The sequence below is a fragment of the Nannospalax galili genome, unplaced genomic scaffold (assembly GCF_000622305.1).
Source record: "Nannospalax galili isolate Female #2095 unplaced genomic scaffold, S.galili_v1.0 scaffold237, whole genome shotgun sequence".
NCBI lineage: Eukaryota > Metazoa > Chordata > Mammalia > Rodentia > Spalacidae > Nannospalax > Nannospalax galili.
Window position 1 is genome coordinate 1,630,223 of NW_008339924.1, and position 21,741 is coordinate 1,651,963.

Genomic DNA, 21,741 nt, shown 5'->3' on the forward strand with positions numbered 1-21,741 from the left:
ACCTACTTGCATTTGAATACAATAACTTGAGAATTCAGTGATAACAGATTGATGGGCTTAAAGGGAGGGTGTCACTAATTCTCTTCAGCCAGGAAAGTTAACATCAGGAAATATTTGGAGAGAAGAAAGTAATGCCAGACAGAACTGGAAGGATACTTTAATCAATGCTCTGCGTTCTAAGACTGTAAAGAACTAATTTTTAAAGATATTTTATTTTTTTTATTTTATGTGTGTGAGTGTCCTGCCTGCATGTGTGTAAGTCCACCCATGTGTGCAGTGCCCACAGAGGCTACAAGAGGGTGTTGGAGCCCCTGGAACTAGGGTTAGTTACGAATGCTTTTTAGCTTTGTGTGGGTGCTGGAAACCAAACCCAGGTCCTCTGCAAGAGTAGCCAATACACTGAGCCATCTCTCCAGCCCCAAGAACGCATCCTTTTCATTTCATGTTAACACTGCTAAGAATTACTGTAGAGCCCTGAGAGGTTAACCAGCAAGATAATGACCCATTCTTTAATTTACATGACTGCAGAAGAATGCCAATCTCCCAGTACTCAAAAGCAGTAAACACTCACTTTGGAATCTACTTGGGGCAAAAAAAATGTGAAATAAAATTTAACTCAGCTTTAGTATCACATTCCCGTGTGTGTGTACATGTGCATGTGTGTCTGTGGGGTCGGGGGTTGCTTTGGTTTTGGTGAGAGAGGGTCTCTCTGTCTTGCCCAGGTAGTTCTCAAAATTCCCATCCCTCCACCTCAGTCTCCCGAATAACTGGGATTACAATACACACCACTGTTCTAGACTTGTGTATATTTTAATTGAATCTTCTCAATATTTGTAGTTGAGAATTTAACTCTGAAGGCGGGTCATGATGGCGCATGCCTTTATTCCTAGCACTGGGAGGCAGAGGCCAGCCTGGGCTATAAAGCAGTTTTCAGGCTAGCCACTGCTACATAGTGAGACCCTGTCTCAAACAAACAAATAATTTAATCTTAAAATAGTCACTTAACTGTTTTCAGCATAAAACTATCTGAGAATATCAAACTTCTATCAGAATGGTCAAGAGATTATAACTCTACTTCAGGTTCGGGGAAATGTTAGAGTTTCTAAGGGTGGTTGGCAGGGGCACTGAAGCTGATTCTAAGAACTGAGTATTTGCAACTAAGCCTGAGGGAACCAAAGTCAACCAGCATTTTTCAGGCTTGCAGAACTCAGATTCCATTGTAGACTGCTGGTGATGATAAGGAAGAGAATGAAAGCTGTGGGCCCCTGGGCTAGACACATAGAAACTGCCTGCCTCCTGACCCGTGTGAGTAGTCTATCCCCAAATCCATTACTGACTCACTAACTCCCAAGCCTGAAAACAGTTCTCATCTACGTGGTGGCACACGCCTTTAATCCCAGCACTCAGGAGGCAGAGGCAGGCAGATCTCTGAGTTCAAGGCCAGCCTGGTCTACATAGTGAGTTCCAAGACAGCTGGGGCTATTGGGAGACCGTCTCAAAAAGACAAAAAAAAAAAGTGAGTTGAACACAAGCAGAAACCCTGGGGCCTTCAGAAAATGGGGCACTTACTTCACACTTGTCTGGATTTGAGTGGTGCTTGGAGGACTCAGATCATGGTAGACAGGCAGCTTGTCCTACTGTTTGGAATTCAAGACTGCAGAACCATCTGGCTGACTGTAGCACCTGTGCCACCCCACAGAGGACAAGAGCAGGAAAGAACTGTGTGTACTGCTCCCAGGCTTCTGGTGGATCAAGCCACCTTACTGGTTGTTGGGTACATGAAGTTGGGCAGCACTGAGGGTGGGGCACCTTTAACTGGAGCCCATCTGCCACACAGGGTCGAGTGTGCTGACAGCATCGTGCCAGCCCCTGCCTGCCCTGCATCTTCAGAAGTGACCACCACTCCCGCTGTGGCCAGCCCAGCACCAAGCAAGGCAGGCCCTCCCATAGCAACCACCGCCGTCTCCTCTACAGTGGCTATTGCAGTCCCCCCAGGGCCCATCATGACAATAACCACAGCAGCCCCAGCTATAGTTGCCACTCTGGAGACAATGACAAAGGACAGGTGAGTAGGTTGACCAAAGAGGGCAGGGTGGGACTAGATGAGACTCACAGGCTCAAATGCCACCATCACCTCACCTCCAATCCTGGCATTTATGCAGGAAGACAGATGCCCCACCAGGAGGAGCTGCCTTAAATGGTCCTGTGTAATGCTGCTGCCACCCAGCTATGGCCCACCCTGGGCAGGCTGCCTCCTTAATCAAGAAAACTACCTGGTGATGCAATTTTTTAAAATTTAACTTTAAAATAAATGCTGCATTTGGTAAAGCTGGGAGTTGGAACCAGTTGGACAGCCCAGCTTGCGTCTCCTGCCTGATCAAGTTACTCGGGCCCACTGGACGATAGGATGCACCAGGCCACCCTCAAATCCAGGCCCTGGCATGGCAATAAGGTCCTGGACATGCAGCCTCCACCTACATGAGTTGGGGGGAGGGGTAGGCAGACACGATCTTGAGGTGCCAACAAAGCCCCGATGGGCAGGGTACGGCTCTGCAGGCTGTGGTTTTTTCACCTGTCTTTTGTAACGCATGCAGGAAAAGCTGTTTTTTTGCACTTTGTCCCCAGCTACAGTACAGGATCTCCCTTGGCTTGGAGGTAAAGGACTGAGTAGGGGGAGACCTGACTCCCATAAATGCATGGGAGTGAGGTACTAGTTTGGCCACATGGGGCAAACCCCAGGTCTAGCTACCCAGTGGTCCTGGGAGCTGGTATTGAATCTGGCTGCAAATTTTGACTGCCTTAAAAACAAACAAGATCCTTTGTGCCTGATGGATCTGTCTCTGCACAGGAGGATGGGCTGGCACACTTGGGTAGGTGATTAGCGGTGCCTGGCAAGAGCCAACCCCTGGCATGTAGGAGTGGGCAGAAGCAGAACACTGGGAGGCTCAAACAGGGCAGGCCCATGTTGTCCAGGAAGGGTCTGGAAGTTTAAGTCCTTTTCTAATGTTCTGACCACCTGACAAGGCACCCAATCCCCAATAAACGTACCATTCTTACTGAAAAACTGTGTATTGTTAAGTATAGACACTGAGTCCCCAACCTGTTTGACCACAGGTGACTCTTCCAGCATCTTTGCTATCCCCAGGTCCATTTACAGCTGTGGGATCTCACATTGGAACAGAAATGAAAAGAACAGGTGGGGCCCAATGACATCCCCCCTTTGTGTCACACTCCTACCCCCACCCCAGGCCCATCCTGGGTCATGTGTGCGAAGTGTATCCCCTGGAACTGACTTAGCCCCCAAGGGTCACATGCCTCCCTCCCAGTATGAGCCCTTTGGCCAGTGTCCATCTGCTCAGGTAATAGGGTGCTTCAGTTGTTCCCCCAGCTCTAATCCAAAACATGAAATGCTGGAAAGCAGGGCAGTTCCTCCCCAGAACCTGTCTTATCCATGGACTTCCCAAGTCAGGATCTAAGTATTCAGCCCACGGAAAGACCTGGACACTCTTTTCATAGTTGACCTGAGGTCATCCCATGTCCACCTGTGGGGAGTAGTGATGGGACAGCACTAGAGCTGATGGTCCAAGGTCACTGGTGGCTTCAACCTCCCACAACAGGATCACAGCTCTATAATCTTCATTGGACCATCCCCTCTTTTAGCCTAATGCTCACTACCTAAGAGGGATGGGCTGGATCCAGTAGCTCACCTTTGACACTGATAGCCACCCTGGGACATTCCTCCAGCCTCTATAGTACCCATAACTCTCTGCCTACCTTCTGCCCCATCCAGGCTGCAATTACATAGGCAAAGAAGTTCAGTCCTGGTGGGATTCACAGGCAAGTGGGAGAGGAGAACAGTGACAAGCCCACCAACAGAAATCACCTCAATGACGTGAGATGGGATAACTAGGGACCTCTATGGTGACCCCAGGGGAGAGAGAGGAGTGGCTATATACAGCAGAAGACCCAAGAATTGGATCCCTGTGGGTATTGCCCCTCACTTTGCCATGTTTCCCTTTTCCAGCTGCCTTGAGGACCTTCTTTCCTAAGAGCCTACATTCCTTCCTATCCAGGGTATAACCTTTGTCCTTTGGCCTCAGAACAGTCTCCCAGGGGCTCCTAAGTGTGTTGTCTGTCTCACACACCCTAAAGCCACTCCTAAGGCCCTGGGGAAATTGGGTGGCCATGCATAAAGCAAGGGTATGATGAAGTCTCCTTCCTGCAGCAAAGCTGCTCCCGTGGCCACAGGAGCTTGTAGGCTCAGGCTCCAGAAAAGGCATACAAGAAAAGTATCAACCCTCTGCCCACTTAGTAGACCCTAGAGATGGGACAAAGGAGTCTCTCTGGCAAGACCCATGACACAGGCCCCCTAGAATAAGCAAGGCACATGGCTGATACAGGAACATGTGTCGTTAGTTCTCTCTTTATATAGTCTCTCTGGTTCTAGAAACAGCTTACCACAGCCGGCCGGCCAGGGCCAGCACACTGATGGGCTGGGTGGGGTAGACTATTTACAAGCCCAGTGCAGGGCTGTACCATGGCCGTTTCCCTGAACGGCTCAGCCATGACACCACAATAAGTTAGAGCCGGCCAGGTGGGGAAGGGTGGGGGCTGTACACACAAGTGCTGGGGGCTCAGGGCCTCAAATACTGTCGAGGGCCGGGGCTGTAAACATGGCCGGGGCGGCCCTGCCCACCCCTAGTGGTCTGTAATGACTGGAAGCAGAGCAGCCCGGGCAGGGCCGGGAGGATCAGGCATCCGACAGGCAGCTCTGGATCCGGTCCACCCACTGCTGGGCTGAGGGCACATCCTGGGCACAGAAGTTGTAAACGCGACGTGTCGTCTTCACCTAGGAAGAGCAGGTTACTGACTCCACAGCTCCTACAACTGCAAGCCCCTTGCCCCTAGTCTGCCCCACCCCCTGATAGAGGCTCACATCAAAGAAGGCCTTCTCATCCACAGTCTTAGGGGCACCCATGGTGGGTGTGCCAGGTGCCACAGCCTCCACTTCTGCCAGGTCGATGACACCCTTGCATTCTGTGTCCACGCGGTGGTCATAATAACGCAGCTGGGGTGAGAAGTAGGGGCACGGAGTTAAGGCAGCCCTAGCTCTCCTTTCCTCATCTCTGCCACTTACCACTCACCTGGTGCTTGGTCTTGTCTAAGACGAACCAGCGGGCTTTCCAGGGCTTCATGAAGGCCCCTTTCTTGTACAGGGTGCCCTCATAGGACCTGCATTTGCATCAGAATCAGGGTCAGGTTAGCTGTCAGGAAAGGAACCAGCTTCAGAAATGAGCTGAAGCCCCCCCCCCCCAATCTCCATCCTGTGACACTGGATTCCAAACACCAGAGCTTGGGTCTCTGGGAGGGAACCCTACATGCCCCAGAGCGAGAGAGGTGCTGCCTGGCCCCTGCTTTACTTGATGCCTCACTTATGGGTACCCCCTGGCCCCATCTCAACCTGCTGTAGTAACTAGTTCTACATCCCAAATCCCTTCTGATGCTGATGCTCAGGCAACTGTTCCTACCTTTTCCCACAAGTTCTTCCATCCAAAGAAAATCCCAAACCCCATTTGAAAATCACCCCAAGCCCCATCCAAGCCCCATTTGAAAATCACCCATGTCCCAGATCCCAGCCCAGAAGTGGCTACTTAGTAACGGGAGGTGCCTCTCCCACCTGTTCTCACTCTCAGCTGTCTGGAACTGACTGTACAGGGTGCTGGTGCTTCGGCGGGCAGCCTGGCGGGAGCTGGATGTGGTTGAACCACTGCTCTGGTCACTGTCCAGGCTGAGGCTCAGAGTGGAGCCCACGGGACCCTCCTGTAGATATACACCTAGCGAGCGGCGATGGTGGGGCACAGTAGATACCAAAAGTGAGCTGGGGGTACCCTGGAAGCAGCAGAGTGGGATTTATGTCAGGAATGGGTAAGCCTCCATCTTCTGGCAACACACCTACCTGGTCCTCCTCAGCCCAGTCTCCCACCCCCAGCCCCACTCACCCGTCCGTCTGGACGGCCTTCGAGGCGCTGCACTGCTTTCACTCGGTCCCAGGTGTCCTTCCAGCGTTCAGGAGGTCGACCCAGCTCTGTCTCCAACCGCTGCAGCTCCTGGAGAGGATCAGTGACCAAACAGCTACTTAAGAACATCCAGACTGGGCTGGAGAGATGCTCAGCAGTTGGGAGCACTGGCTGCTCTTGCAGAGGATCTGGGTTTGGTTCCCAGCACCTACATGGTGGCTAGCAACAGTCCATATCTCCAGTTCCAGGGGAGCTGACGCCCTCTTCTGACCTTCGTTGGCACTGCATGACACAAGTGCACTTACAAACAAATGGGCAATATACACATAAAAAATAAAAATATTAAAAAGAAAAGAACATCCAGACTGGGCCAGCAAGATGGCTCTGCTGGTAAAGGTGCTTGCCACTAAGCCTGACAACCTGCGTTCTATCTCCAGGACTCTCGACTCCCAAGAGTTGCCTCTAACCTCTACACGTGCTGTGGCACATGTGCACGCCCCCCTCACAAAATTGTAATCTAAATTCTTATTTATTCATTTAGCAATAGGCCTCGAACCCACTGTAGACCAGGCTGGCCTCAATCTCACAGAACTCTCAAGTGCTGGGATTAAAAGCGTGTACTTCCACACCAGGCTAAAATCAAATTTTTTAAAAAAAGAATATCCAGCCAAGCATAGTGGCACACACCTGTAGTCCCAACACTTGGGAGGCAGAGGCAGGCGGCTCTCTGTGAGTTCAAGGCCAGCCTGGTCTACATAGTGAGTTACAGGACAGCTGGGGCTACAGGGAGACCCTGCTTCAAAAAGACCAAAAAAAAAAAAAATCCAGACTGGGGGCTGGAGAGATGGCTCAGTAGTTAAGAGCACTTGCTGCTCTTGGAGAGGACCCATGTTTGGTTCCCAGCATCTACATGGTGCCTAACAACCATCCATAACTCAGTTCCAGGGGATCTGACGCCCTCTTCTGACCTCCGTGGGCACTGCATGACACATGTGTACTTACATACATACAAGCAAACTCATACATAAAATAAAAATAATAAAATATTTTAGCCAGGCACTTGGGAGGCACAGACAGGCGGATCTCTGTGAGTTCGCGGCCAGCTGGTCTACATAACGAATTCCAGGACAGCTGGGCCTGCAGGGAGACCGTGTCTCAAGAAGACCAATAAATAAATAAATAAACAAATAAATATCCAGAGTGGATTGTGAAAAGACAAAAGGATGGAAAATACAGCAGAGAACACATATAAAGAAAAAGTCTAGTGTGAAACTGGAATACAGAAGAATGTGGCAGCCAGAGGCACCAAACAGCATAACTAAGAGATACCACACCTACTTGCAGTGGCATATGCCTGTGATCAAAGCAGTCTGGAGGTTTAAGGTAGGACAACTGCTGAGAGAGGCTAGCCTGGGCTACATAGTGAATTCCAGGCTAGCCTGGAGTACAGTATGAGACTCCCCCATCTCAAAAACAAAGCAAAAGAACAGCACTATAACCCCAAACAGAATAGGTTAAACACAAACACAGCAGGATGTTACAGAAAAATTGTTGAATATTTAGGACCTATGAGGCTCTGGATTCAACCCTAAGTAACACCCCTCAGATACAACACAAAATCCAAACCAGCTAGAAGGCATGTACTCCTCAAAAGAAACTATCAGCTGACTTCAAAACACAAACATGGGCAGACTGACACTTCTAGTCATGACAAATTAGTCTCTAGCCCTCCTTCTAGACATAACTACAAAATAAAAACAGGAAGCAATCATTTACAGGTGTTAGGTATCAGTAAGGCAACATGGAGACAAGCAGTACTAGCACCCTGTACAGCCAGTTCCAGACAACTGAGAACAGCAGCAACAGGTGGGAGGCATCGCCCACTGCTCCACACAAGAGGAGCCTGGTTTTGGTCTGGCCAGAAAGGGAGGGGGAGCAGAACAGGGCACACTGCTGATCCAAAGAGGCAGAGATGAGAAGTTCAAGGATGCTAGTGTGGGGGATCTACTGGGCAGTCTACAAGAGGGAAGAGTACTGGAGATGGCACTTCAGAAAACCTACAGTCTGGATAGATTAAGCTGGCTTAATGCAAAGCAGAATGTCACAAAGCTTTGTAGAAAGCAGCTAATAAGAGGCTATGTGGTTACATAATACTGGAAGATGTAGGGACTCCAAGCAGCCAAAGTAGTGAAGCCTACTAAAGACAGAAACTTCATCTGAACCCCTGCAGAGACTGTGCTTTAGGAGAGAGCACTAGTCCAACCCTGGAGCTTCCCAGGGGTTGTTACAGGGCTCCCCTGAAAGGATCAAGTGGGTCGATCCACATGCTTTTACCTGCAGGAATAAAATCTAACTTTAAAGAAAACCAGTATTAATTTATCCAGCTTACAATAAAATCTTAGGAAAGCAAAAAGGTAGGAAAATGGAGGGGGAGGGGAGTTAAAACACATCCAGCAACAAAACTGGTGTTAGAATTAATATACAAGAAGTTCAGTGGGCTGGGGATATAGCTCAGTTGATAGAATGCTTGCCTAGTATGCATGAAGGTCTGGGTTTGAACCCCAGCACTAAATAAACCAGGCACTTCTGGAATCCCAGCACCCAGGAGGTGGGAAGCAAGAGGATCAGAAGTTCAAGTTTATTCTCCAACTACACAGTGGGTTCAAGGTCAGTCTGCAGTACATGCAGCCCTGTCTCTGTCTCTCTGTTTCTGTCTTGCTGTCTATGTCGCTCTCTGACACACACACACACACACACACAGAGAGAGAGAGAGAAAGAGAGAGGAAACAATGTAATGATCTTAATATAAAAAGCTGCCACTTTCAAATTCTTTATCTAGGAGAAAAAGCCTTTTAAAAACAATAGCGCATGCTGGGATGTAGCCCAGTGGTAGAGCCCTTGCCTCCCATGCACAAGGCCCTAGGTTCTACATTCAGCACCACAGCACCACTAAATAACTAAAAATAAGTAAGTAAATAAAAAGTATAGTCAAGCTTGATGGTTCCTTGTAGTCCTACCTATCTGGAAGGCTGGAGATAGAAGGATCACTTGAGCCCAGGAGTTCAGGGCCAGCCTGGGAAAACACAGCAAGACCCTATCTCTTAAAAATAATCAAGAGTTGGGCATGGTAGCTCACACTTAGAATCTCAGACTTTGGAGGTTGAGGCAGGATCAAAGTCTGCTTTGGCTACAGAGATAGTATCTCAAAAATATCTAAAAACAGCTAGTCATGATGGCTTATGTCTTTAATCCCATCACTTGGGAGGCTGAAGCAGGAGGATCACTGAGTTTGAGGCCTTTGGGCTAAAGAGTTCCAGGTCAGTTTGCGCTGACGTGAGACCCTATCTCAAACAAACAAAATCAAAGAAACATAGATGATAGATAGATAGATAGATAGATAGATAGATAGATAGATAGATAGATAGATAGATAGATAGATAGATGATAGATGGATGGATGGATGGATGGATGGATGGATGGATGGATAGATAGATAGATAGATAGATAGATAGATAGATAGATAGATAGATAGATGATAGATGATAGATAGATGATGGATGGATGGACAGAGACAGGCTGAAGGTATAGCTCAGTGGCAGAGCACTTAGCTAGCATACACAAGGCCCTGGGATTGATCCATTGATCTACTGCATCACAAAAAATGAAAGGGCAGGACGTGGTAGCACACCCCTTTAGTCCCAGCACTCGGGAGGCAGAGGCAAGGGGATGTCTGTGAGTTCAAGGCCAGCCTGGTCTACATAGTGAGTTTCAGGCCAGCTGGAGCTACAGGGAGACCCTGTTGCCCAAAAAAAAGAAGACCATAAATAAATAATGAAAGGAAGGAGGGAGAGAAGCAGAGAGGGGACATTGTTAGATAAGCTGAACAAAAGTTGAGGAAACCGTGTCCAATAGATCTGTATTACAAGAAATATTATATTTTTCATATTGAAAGTATATCAGATTATATATATGTAAACAAGTAAATTATTACTGGAGGCCAGACCTGGAGATGTATGATACTCCCAGCTACTGGGGAAGCTGAGGCAGGAGGATCCTAGGTTGTAGACCAATCTGGTAAACTCAGATCTTGTCTAAAAAAAAAAAAAAAACAGCTTAGGAATGCCGGGCGTGGTGGCACATGTTTTCAATCCCCAGTACTTGGGAGGCAGGCAGATCTCTGTGAGTTCAAGGCCATCCTGGTCTACATTGCAAGTTCCAGGACAGCTGAGGCTACAGGGAGACTGTCTCAAAAAAAAAACCCCAGCTAGGAATGATGGCATGCACCTTTAATCCTAAGACTAAAGAGGCAGAGGCCTGAGAATCTCTAAGAGTTCAAGGCCAGCTTGGTCTACATACAGTTCCAGGTCATCCAGGGCTACAGAGAGAGATAATGTCTCAAACAAACAAACATAAATACAACAAGCTGCAGGTATAGCTCAGTGGTAGAGAACTTGCCTAACATGTACAAGACCCTGGGTTCAACTCCCAGTACTACAAAAGAAAAAAAGTAAATACTGGGAATGGCAAAAATAGGTTTCTTAATTTCTTTAAAACAAAGTTTAAAGGCTAGAGAGAGGGCTCAGGGATTAAGAGACTGGTTGTTTTGCAGAAGACCCAGGTTGGATTCCTAGCACCCACATGACAGCTAACAATCATCTGTAACTCCAGCTCCAGAGGAATCTAATGCCCTCTTCTGACCTTCATAGGCATTGCATGACACAGGTTCACTTACATACAGGCAATACACTCATACACACAAAATGAATAAATTATAATAAAGTTGAAAACAAAAGTAACACACTATGTATTTATGTCATTAAAAAAAAAAGCTAATGGGGCTGGAGAGATGCCTCAGTGGTTAAGAGCACTGACTGCTCTTGCAGAGGACCTGGGGTTCAATTCCCAACACCCACATGGCGGCTATGAACCATCCTTAATTCCAGCTCCAGGGGAATCCAAAACCCTCTTCTGACCTCCACAGCACTGCACAACACGGGTGCACTCATATACATGCAGGCAATACACTTACACACATAAAATAAAAATAATAAATATTAAAAAAAAAAAAAAAAAAGCTAAGTGGTTTCACATATGATCAAGTTTGGTCCCGGGGTAACAAAGATAAAGGAATCTATGCTCTCTGCACTGTGGGACACTTTTATTCACAAAATTACCATACACACAGACACACAGACACATACACACCAACATACCACCAAAACCTCTAGTAGTAAGCCCTTTGGACAAGGTTCCACACTGGATCATCAAAACACATTTCCATATAGTCTACATTCATCAAAATCTTACCACTTCCCCATAAAGCACAAAGCAGCACACCACTTCCCATGTAAGAAAACCAGGCTCAACATTGAGGAGTACAAATCTTCCCCTCCTTAGAATCTGAGTGAGGCCCACAGCCTTCTGACTGCTTAGCCTCTGTGATAAACCACCAAGGGAGGTGGTGTATTCTAGTTTGTTTTTCTATTACTGTAGCAAAATACTCTGACCAATACCAACTTGGGGAGGAAAGGGTCTATTTGTCTTACATCTCCCAGGTCATAGTTCATCAGAACGCCCAAGGTAGGAACTCAGGGCAGGAACCTGGAGGCAGGAGCTGGAGCACAGGCCATGGAGGAATGCTGCCTACTGGCTTGCTCACCTGGCCTGTGATCAACCTGCTTTCTTATACAATACAGGCCCACCTGCCCAGGGGTGGCACCACCCACAGTGGGTTGGGCCCTTCCATATCACTCAACAATCAAGAAAATGTCCCACAGACATGGCCATAGGCCAGTCCAATGGAGGCAATTTCCCAGTTGAGGTTCCCTCAGCCCAGGTGTGTCAAGTTGACAACTAAAGCCATGCCACCCTATGCACAGCCCCAGCCACTACACATCAACAATCCCACCTACCACAGCTCACTCGGCCCTTTTTCCTTCAAGAGGTCTCTGCCTTTGTTTGATCCTGATCCTGAGGTTGAGCAGAGCTGTCTACTGAACACAGTGAAAATTGAGAGCTCCAAGCTCCAGGGCAAGAACCTAGAGGAGCTACTATTCACATTAAGGTAGGCAGGGCAGACAGCCTGGCAGAGTGGAATGTTTCCTGAGAAAGCCTTGCCTGAGCTAACTCCCAGGCGCTGCCTGAGTCACTCAAAACTGGGTACTAGTAGTACAGACGTGGCTTGTCTTGGAGGTCCATGTGTAGAAATAAGCTTGGTCCCAGAGTAGCAGAACTGGAAATGATGGAACCTTTAAGAAGCGGAGCCTGGATAACTGGGGAGGTGTCCTTGAAAGGGTGGAGACATTTCTTGGGAGACTCTGCTGTGGTGTGATCCAGCCCAGAGGCCTCACCAGATTACATACATGCCCTTAAACCTCCCAACCTGCAAGCTAAATAAATCTCTCTACCTTTTAAGTCAGCCCACCTCCAGTATTTCATTACAATGACAAGTTGACCAACATACTGGGTAAGGGGATGTACACATGCCCAGAGCAAAATCCAAGTCCTAAGTCTTGGGAGTTTGTGACAAATGCCCCCATCCCCCCATCACCACTGACTGCAAACATCTACCAGCACTGGGACTGTGACCCAGAAACCATAACCACACCAATTCGGTGGGCAGTTCATATGGGTTGCGGGGGGGTCAAAGCCACCACAGATAACTGTAAATACACACACGCACATGCAGGCCAGGCCCTTGTCTGGGGCAGTACACACCTCCAGCAGGCGTGAGATGGCATCAGGCTGGACTCGAGGGCGGCTATCATAGCATGGCCACACCACACGGCGCCTGCTCTGGAGAGCACCTCCATCAGGCCGTTCCTCTTCCGGAGGCTCAGGGGGCCCCTGGGCCAGCTCCCAGTCGTAGGGGGGACCCTCAGCCAGCGTCTCCTCAGTGTAGTAATCCCACACCTTCAGGTTTGACACGTTGCTGTAGGGTCGCAGGACCTGGGAGCAAGCCTGATATTCAGAAGCTGGGCCAGGCAGGAGCTGTTGCCCCAGCCAGGTCCCACTCACCTCCGTGTCCTCGGGTGCATATGTGTAGTTGTAGAACACGGGGGTCTTTTTGCTCAGACGATCTGCATACTCCCACAGAGACCTGCATGCCAGCTGGCCCTTGCGCTCACCCTTCTCCTCGTACAGCAGCCCTATACAGGGGTAGCACTGAGCCTGGGCCCCTCTGACCCAGGCGGTTGCCCCAGATTCCCCTCCTCTCCACATACCCAACTCAATGCGCTCATAATCAGAGTCCAGCAGGAAGGTCCGGAAACGGCGGGATGCATGGTGGTAACCAAGGAACTTGAGGTAGAACTGGCTGAACTCAAACTCCATGGGAAACTGCAGGTGGACCTGTATGTAACAGAGGGTTAGAGGTTAGGTTAGTGAGCACAGCCTATGCCTGTGCATCTACATGGAAATCTACCCACCTGATGTACACAGTCCAGGAACTGCAGGAAGACGGGTGTGAAGCCACTGCTCTGACCAGCTGGGGTGTGGGCCCCACGATGGCTGAAACGATGGCCAAAGGACAGCCACTCCTTCTCCACCAGCAGGCGGAAGCCCTCCAGAGTGCGGTAGAAAGGATCTGACAGCAACTGCACCAACGATACCACCTGCCAGCACCACTAGCTGTCAGGAGGGTACTCGAGGCCTCTGCCCCACCCTCTTCCCTGTACCTGCAACACACCTGAGTGGTAATGTCCCAGCCATCCTCCAGGCTCACCAGGACAGAGGAGCCTGAGTCTAGCAACTCCACTACCAGCACCGATATCTGCAACAGCTTGTGGATCTGCAGGGACAGGGAACACTTGGGACTCTATCACCAACCAGGCCCTGAAGGCTCACATATCCATAGATCCCCTGTGAAGCCAGCAGTGTCTATAGCTGTTGAGTAGGCACTAGATGGATATGTTCTCTGGTCATGCTCACACTGTCCCTCTAGCCTGCCAGCCTGCTCATGTCTCATAGATATCCCCCACCCCCAAGACTGGGAGACAGAATCAGAAGTCTCTGTCCTTGCTGGGTGTAGTAGTACATGCCTGTAATCCCAGCACTTGAGAAGCTCAGGCAGGAGGATTGCCACAGGTTCTAGGCTAGCTAGGGCTACCTAGTGAGAGCCTGTCTCAGAAAGAAAATAAATCCTTGTCCTTGAGGTGCCCAGTAGTCCCATCCATAAGCCTTCTAGTTTTCACAAGGTACCAGTGACACAATGCCCTTTCCATTCTCCAAAAAAGAAAGCAGCAGAGGGCCCTGTTCCACAAATCACATTCTATACTGGCCATCAAACCCTCTGAGTCAAGTAAGCTGCCCCTGACACCCCTCTCTCACTGCTGGCCTGACCAGCTTCTCATAGCCCCAGACCATCAGCTATCATCCAGGTACCATGACCCCACACAGGAAGTGGCCATCACCTCTCCCTCCTCCTAGTACCCAGTAAACTCAGACCTATTTGCTTTGGAGCACTCAGGTAAGCAGAAGGGCAGAGGCAGTACAGAGACCTGAATAAGCCATTCCGATTCCTCTAGTGAGCGCAGAAAGGAGGCCGGGCTGGACTCAACAGTGGGACAGCCTGGGACACAGGCCTTCAGCAATTTCTTGAAGCTGGCTTTCACCTGCCTTGCCTCAAACACCTCAATAGGTACCAGCTCCCATTGCTGCAAGGGATCTGGGCGCACACCCTGGAAAGAGGCCAGTCAAGAGTGTGAGCCATGCCTAGCCCTGTGTCCCCAACCTGGCCGTGTGCCCCTACCCCAGTTACCTTGAGCTGGGCTTTGTCCCCAATGATATAGAGGGCTGCACGCTGTGGCCTCAGGAAGCCAGGATCAGGGGGTGCCCCGTTGGTCTGGGGAGTGCTGAGGAGATCTCTGCCAGCTAGCCGAGAGCCCACATCAGCACCAAGCCCACTGCTGCGACCACTGGCACGGACACTACTCCATTTACCTGCAAAGGAGAGATCAAGTGAGCAATGGATTGAGGTGAGGGCACCACTTACCTGGGGCTGGCTGGGCCTGGCCTCCAGGGAGGGGGCTGAATTTCCAGGCAGGGCAGGGTGGTCAATAGGCCGTGCGAGAAAGAAGGGCTGGAACACACAGATGCTGAGGTTCATGGGTGGGGCGGGGGAAGGTGGCATGTGTTAGTATCTGGAGTGGGATTCAGGTACTGGGCAAGTAAGTAACAAGGGCTAGAGAGAGGGGTCAGTTATGCTAATCTGTCACAAAGGGGCCATTAGTGCCAAGTGTGGAGAGAGATATTAGTGCCCAAGACAGTTCAGCTCACACTAGGGGACCATGAGTAAGGGAAAAGCCCCCAGGTACGGTACCTTGGGGAGCAGTCCGTCTGGAGGCCGAGGCCGCCATGGGGTTGGACAGCGTGGTGACCCTGGCTCTGGGGCTGGGCACTGGGGGCATAGCAGAGAGAAGGCTCAGGTCTGGACCCAGGCCTGGGTTGCCAGAGGCTCCCACCTAGCCCCACTCCCCGTGGTCATCAACAGGATGAGCCCTTGTCTGATCCAGGCAAGGGGCCTCCCTACCAGGGGCAACTAGGCACAGAGGGTCCATGGTGCTGGAAAGGGTCGAGCTTTAAACAGCTTCTCGAAATAGCTCAGGAAAAACTTGTCCTCAAGTCTCTCCTAGACCCTCTTGCTTCAGTTCAAGCCAGGGCCTGTCTGGTGGGCAACACCAAGGGGTATCCGACACACAACAAGCAGGAGCCTTGCCCAGAACACAGCATAAGAGGTGCCAGAAAGCCTGAGATTTAAGAAGGCCTAGGCATCTAGAAGAAGAAGAAAGCAGGCCCAGAGGAATGGAGGACAATTCAATCTAAGATAGAGGCAGCCCTGAAGCACAGGGCTGCACCACAGTCAGAGTTACAGGCTGGGACAATGTGGCCCAGAGGCCAGGCCAAGTGGCAGGGTCTGGGAGTGGCCTGGGTCACACCTCAGGCTTCTATGACTATGCAAAGGCCTCATGCAGAACATAAAGAAAGGTGTGAGGCAAGGCAGCACCTCCTGTCCACAGTGGTCACTATCGCCAAGCTCAAGGCCAACCTTCCACAAACGGACTTCTCTTGACAACACCACACTGCAGGTAGCATAGTTGTCCAGCTCACAATGCAGACAGCATCAGCTTACTTAAGTTACCAACTATAAAGCTAAGGACAGCCAGATTCCTGACCATCACTGGACAGTGAGGGAGATTCACAACACCAAATATAGCAAAGGTAGCACTTGAGATGGCCAGAGACAGCCAAGTGACACTAGGAAAAGTGCAAGCTGGTACATCCTGAGGGGAGGATTCTGCCTACAGGTGCCACTCAGAATTTCTGGCAGGAAATCAGACTGACTTTTAAAGCACATTTAATCACAGAGAAAACACGTGTTCCCAGTGAAGTGACACTGGGTTAATATGACCTGTCCATCAGACAGATATCACCTGTTGACCACAAAAGCAGACCTGCTGCTCTGATGAGAACCACAGGTTCAACAGGGAGTAAGGAAGCCTTGGGCTCCAGGAAGAGGGGGAGGGCAGACGCCGTAGGTAAGAACTACTGACCTACAGGAGCCAGGTAAGCAGAACAGAGTCTCAAGGACACCTGGACTACAGGATGGCTCTGCTCATGGGAGGTACCATTAGCTCCCAAACCACCAATACAATCCACTATGCTCCTAGGAGCTGAACCCAGAAGGGAAAACACACATCACAACCTCTAGGGCACTGCCACCACATCAGCTTGGTGAGATGGGCTCTGCAGCCTTCAGTGCAGGAAGGAGCCTTACAGATGCTACCCTAGTGCTGAGACAGATATCCAAGCACAAGGACCTAGGGTGACACACACTGGGCCTGGTGTGCAGGGCAGTGGCTAGAGTTGTAAGTCAGAGAATCAATTGTCAAGGACCCCAACATCCATAATCCAGACAAGAGAACTAAAACAGAGCAGTGCAAAGACCAAAATTCACCTGCAAACCACCACTGGATACAGGTTATGTGCCCTTATAGAGAACAAATGCTCAGAGCATATACATGGTACCAACACTCTTGGTACTGCCAACTGGACCAACTGGGAAAGCACAGTCCAGCCCAGGGTTAGTGTTGAACAGCAAATGTTAGGCAGCAAGAACGGGTTCTACTAATGGCCAACAGCATATACTTGATCTCTTAGACCTGGGCCCTCCTTCAGACAACAGACTCAACTAATAAGGACAGAAGGCATCCCACACAATTATGACAATAGCAGTTCTCGGGCAGGGAAGTGTGTGGTGCCTCACAGAGCTCTGCATAGGACAGTATGTGCAGGGTGCTGTGGAGGTGTGCATAGGGGAGGGGATGACAGGGACAGTGAGATCAGTGCACACAAGACCAAGGAGCCAGGACAGAAAAACATGAAGGCCAAGCAATGGGCAGAGTGGCAGTTGGAAGGAGGCAGGATAGAGGATAGAGAAAGGGTAAGAAGATGAATTTGAGGACTTCCAAGGGATGTGGGCATCAGCAAACAGATATGAATGGAACACCTGGTGGACCCTGGAGGCCTCTGGTGGATGTCTTGGTTTAGGAAAGGCAAGCAAATGGAAAGGCTTGTGGTCAGAGCAGGCAGGACCTCAGAACACTCACCTGGTCTGGAGAGGCTTCCTACCCTGTCCCCTTAACAGGGAAAGGGATCCCTGTGTCCCATGCTCAAACACCCCCAATCAAGCCATTCCTGCCCTTTGCTAACCTGCCCATCCTAAATGCAGCCACAACCCCACGAAAGTCCTCCTTCCTCTATGCCCATCACCCACCCAAAAGCACCCTCTCACCATGACTACCCATGTGGGCTGAGGAAAAGCCACTAAGTGTGTTTCTTCCTGATGAGTCAGCACAGCGGGGCATGGAGCTGACCACAGCCTGTAGGTACTTCTCTTGCTCCAGGCTGCTGGAGTCCGCCTGGGCCTGGCCTGAAAAAGAAACAAAAGCTAGAGCTGGAACTGGAGGTGACAGGTGGGACAGGTAGGGTAGACAGACACAGGCAAAACAAAGGACATATTTACCTGGAGAAGGTGCATTCTGGGCCTTGAAGAGGCCAACAACACCTTTGCCATGCAGACCCCCAGAGCGCAGCAACACAGCCTTGGAGCGCCCACTGCGCCAGCAGACGACAGGGAAGCGATTCTGGCGGTAGCAACGGGATACACGCTGTAGGGCATTGTCCTGAATGCTCTGGGGAACGATCAGCAACCCAGGGTAGCTGCAGGAGTTGGAAGCATCATGAGGGAAGCTGAAAGGCCTTGCTGCACATCTACCCACAAAGCCCCATACAAAGTAAGAAGGGTCAGTGGGGGTGGGCATAATGGAGCAAATTAATGGCTCCCAGAATTAAGGCCAAAGGCATTTTGCAAACTTTTGTGCTCTTCTGGGTCCCCCCACCAAGCCGTGCGGCCCTACCCTCCTCCTCTCCATGCTCCTAGTTTATCCAGGAGCCATGGCTAGAACCCAAGGTGTCTGAGCACTGCCTACCACCCTAGCCATCCCTGGACCAATCTCCCCGGTGTGTCCCAGCCAGTCCTCACCTGCGGCATATGGCATACATGCGGTTAACAGGAGAGATACGGAAGGGCTCGGACTTGGCCCGGCTCAGGCTGCTGCTCAGGGTACCCAGTCCGAGGCGCTGGTAGTCACGGCAACATGCCCGTTCTACGAGGCTGCTCATAGTCATTCGATCAGAGGGCTTCAGGGCTGAGGATGGTGTCAGTGTGCTTGGCTCCAGCTCCTCTGACACTATGTAAGCAGTATACGGTAATAATCACCCAAAGACCACCCAACCTAGCCCCCAGCCTCCATGGGGCTATCATCAACAGAGAATACCCAGGTCCTCTAATGCTGCTCCCACCTGAGATCTCATCTTCCTGGTCCTCAGGGGATGGCTGGCCCCGGTGTTCCCAGCCAGGGGGGTTATACTTCTTTCGAGTAACATATTGCCGCCCAATGGTCTTTTTAGCATTCTTTACCAGGTTCCGGGACAGGGCACTGGGATGTGAAAGACCAGCACGGATGAGAGGACATCGAGGCATGAAAGACTGGGGTAGGCACACAACTGGTACCTGGTTGCCCTGGCTCTAGGACCCAGCTCCATACCGGAGAGAAGGACCCTTGTCCTTGGCAGCCCGTGCTGGCCGGCCAGATGTGAGGGCTGTGCCCAGGGTGAACGCAAAGGTGCCCCTGATGTCTGGTGGGTACCGAAGCTTGTGTAGCTGCTTGCGGAAGAGCTCAGCACTGTCAGATCCCACCTCCTCATCAAAGGCCATTTTCAGCAGCTGGGTAGGACAAATATGCTCTTAGGATCTAAGTGGCCATCAGGCTCCTCCCCAACCAGACACTACTGGATGCATAGGCTCCCTTCTCATGGTACTACACCATAGAGGCAAGCAAAGTTTAAGGGAAGGCATCATGTCCATGAAACTCAGGGCCCAAAAGGTATGTAAACTGTGAAAAATTCAGAGGCAACTTAAGGTCTCGACTGAGATAGAAAACCTAAAACTTGGATTCAAGGGTCAATGTCCCAAGGAAAAGGGCAAAGATGCAAAGGTCAGTATGTCAAAAGGGCAGATGATCCCAAGCTAAGAGCCAGTGTGAAAGCCTCGAGCCAACAACCCACTTCCAGGGTCACAGGTAGAAACCCACTTAAAGGGTTCAGCTAGCTTCAGCAGACAAGAACCCCACCCACCTGGAATGTGCAGGAACGAAGCTGCAGCCCGTCCTGCAGAAGCTGGTCCACAGGGGTCTGGACACTAATGCGCTTCTCCTTGGTCAACGTAGCTACAGGGAAGGAGCGGACCACAACCTGCTCCCCCACTTATAACATGCCAAGCAGAGTGAGGAGGGAGTGGAGAAGAAAAAGATATGTATCTCAGCGTACTGGATATGGAGGTACTTGATGGGCAGGGAAGGAACATACAAGGGCCCATCACCCAAAAGGCCCTACATCTCCGAGAAGAGGAAAAGGAAAACACAAGGAAAGCTGGTGTAAGGCGGGGTCAGAAAAAAGGTCCAAAGGCTCACCCAGGGGGTCAGTAGGCATCCCCGTGAAGATGACACGGTATGTGGTAAGGAAGACAGCGCCCTCCGCTGGAAGTAGTGCAGGACCTCCTCCACTGCCCCCCACGCCCTCCTCACGCCCATCTGGCAGCAAGTAGACTCGAAGGCCATCTAGGACACACTCCTCACCGGGCAAAAGGCGTGGCCTCAGCAGCTTGGGCTGCTCAGGAAACAAAGCAGCAACTTAAAACATAGCCCAGGTCTCTGGTGCCCAAAGCCTACCAGGCCACTGCTCACCTTCTGTATGGGGGGCAACCTCTTGCTCTCACGGTGTACAGCCTCCAGGGTCTCAATGTGCATTTGGACAATGTCTGAAGGAGAGAAGGTCTCACACCCTGGGCCCCTACAGCTACCCATCTGAGGAAGTGCTTCCATGTCCAGTTCCCCATACCTGGCACCATGACATGCAGCCCCTTGAGGTGGTCGCTGGTGACCCCACTCTCTGTGCAGACCTTGTCCACAAAGCGGTTGATGAAGCGGACCACAGCCCCAGCCACGTCGCAGGTCTCTGCGTCTTCAAAGCCACTCTCTGTGTCATAGCTCTCAGCCACACTGCCCGCCATGCTGGGCCAGGAGGGGGTGTGTGTGGGCACCAGCACCACCCCACCCCCACCAAAAGCCTTGTCCCTGGCCCAGGCCTTACCACTGGCCCCACCCCACCTGTTGGTGACCAGGCTGTTGCTGGCGCTCTCCAGGTCTCCTAGCCCTGCCCGTTCACGCAGCAGCCGGCTCTTGCTGCTATCCAGAGGCAGCAAGAGGTAGCTCATGCGGTTGGCATAGTGAATGGCCTGGCTGAATACTGTGCTCTCTTCCTTTTGTACCAGTTCCTGCTGCTTCTCACGGCTCAAGGTTGGCCATAGGCGCCGCTGCTCCGAAGCCACATCCAGGGCAGAGCGTTCATCATCCTGAGACTGTGCCTCCCCAACCTCCTGTCATGGCCCCACAAGAGTAAGCCAGGGTCATGCTGCCTATCCCCACCCTCAGCCCAGGCCCAGAAAGTCCTGCACACCTGGGAGGGGCTCACTTGATCATCAGAGGGCTCCAGGTAGAGGGCCCGGATGTGGGTCTGCACATCGCCATAGAACATGGCCTCCCAGAACTGTGGTGTACTCCACACTACGTGCTCCTGCACACAGCTGTATGCAAACTGTGTCACCCCTGGGCTCAGCTTCTGCAGAAATGAGGTTGGGAAAGTCACGTACACATAGGCAAGAGTGGATTGGAGAGGAAACCTAAGACTTTCTCCCCTCAATCCCCCTCCCTCCACCAGCAACTCACCCGGCAGAAGGCTGTGACCAGGGGCAGCAGTGCAGCTGCAATGCCATGCTCATCCAGGGAGGTGCAGTCCTGTGGGCAGAATCATGAGCCATAGGAACCCCCTTCTCGACAGCACCCACCTCCAATTCTATCTCTCTTGCCATCACAGACCAGCACCTCCCACCACTGTTACCTGGAACTATAGTCTCAGGTTTCAAGGTCAGTGCCAACAAAGATTTGCCTTTGCTCCTCATTATTCTCTACAGATCATGGACTCCCATTGTATGGCAGAGAGGCCCTTGTATCCCCTTTTACTGTCATCTCTTTACTGTCATCTCAAGATCAGAGTCTCTCATAACTATCAGTCATAAAGACACTCAAGAACCCATGTATACCTCCTT

At 50.9% G+C, this 21,741-nt stretch overlaps 2 protein-coding genes across 15 annotated transcripts in view; one reads left to right on the top strand and one right to left on the bottom strand.

Moving 5' to 3' along the window:
* Ppp6r2 (protein phosphatase 6 regulatory subunit 2) overlaps positions 1–3,061 on the top strand; it is a 109,909-nt gene extending 106,848 nt beyond the window's left edge. For 6 of the 7 annotated variants that reach the window (XM_008834751.3, XM_008834750.3, XM_008834753.3 and 3 more), the window contains 2 exons: positions 1,838–2,065; positions 2,163–3,061. In XM_008834751.3, coding sequence (XP_008832973.1) covers positions 1,838–2,065; positions 2,163–2,211 — 277 coding nt within the window. In that variant the 3' untranslated portion in view covers positions 2,212–3,061. The remainder of the gene's footprint in view (positions 1–1,837; positions 2,066–2,162) is intronic. The other variant, XM_029564350.1, reaches the window with a different exon arrangement.
* A 1,346-nt stretch (positions 3,062–4,407) lies between these two features.
* The window catches only part of Sbf1 (SET binding factor 1), a 28,440-nt gene continuing 11,106 nt past the window's right edge, over positions 4,408–21,741 (bottom strand). For 4 of the 8 annotated variants that reach the window (XM_008834759.1, XM_008834757.2, XM_008834758.2 and 1 more), the window contains 25 exons: positions 21,362–21,430; positions 21,093–21,254; positions 20,744–21,012; positions 20,475–20,647; positions 20,321–20,394; positions 20,048–20,243; positions 19,713–19,840; positions 19,124–19,302; positions 18,879–19,015; positions 18,559–18,766; positions 18,040–18,236; positions 17,809–17,946; positions 15,337–15,414; positions 14,776–14,957; positions 14,516–14,695; positions 13,705–13,806; positions 13,445–13,630; positions 13,241–13,367; positions 13,035–13,165; positions 12,735–12,965; positions 6,000–6,107; positions 5,678–5,889; positions 5,145–5,232; positions 4,937–5,068; positions 4,408–4,849 (listed from right to left, as the gene is read on the bottom strand). In XM_008834759.1, coding sequence (XP_008832981.1) covers positions 4,751–4,849; positions 4,937–5,068; positions 5,145–5,232; positions 5,678–5,889; positions 6,000–6,107; positions 12,735–12,965; positions 13,035–13,165; positions 13,241–13,367; positions 13,445–13,630; positions 13,705–13,806; positions 14,516–14,695; positions 14,776–14,957; positions 15,337–15,414; positions 17,809–17,946; positions 18,040–18,236; positions 18,559–18,766; positions 18,879–19,015; positions 19,124–19,302; positions 19,713–19,840; positions 20,048–20,243; positions 20,321–20,394; positions 20,475–20,647; positions 20,744–21,012; positions 21,093–21,254; positions 21,362–21,430 — 3,786 coding nt within the window. In that variant the 3' untranslated portion in view covers positions 4,408–4,750. The remainder of the gene's footprint in view (positions 4,850–4,936; positions 5,069–5,144; positions 5,233–5,677; positions 5,890–5,999; positions 6,108–12,734; positions 12,966–13,034; positions 13,166–13,240; positions 13,368–13,444; positions 13,631–13,704; positions 13,807–14,515; positions 14,696–14,775; positions 14,958–15,336; positions 15,415–17,808; positions 17,947–18,039; positions 18,237–18,558; positions 18,767–18,878; positions 19,016–19,123; positions 19,303–19,712; positions 19,841–20,047; positions 20,244–20,320; positions 20,395–20,474; positions 20,648–20,743; positions 21,013–21,092; positions 21,255–21,361; positions 21,431–21,741) is intronic. The other 4 variants (XM_008834763.1, XM_029564348.1, XM_008834762.2 and 1 more) reach the window with 2 other exon arrangements.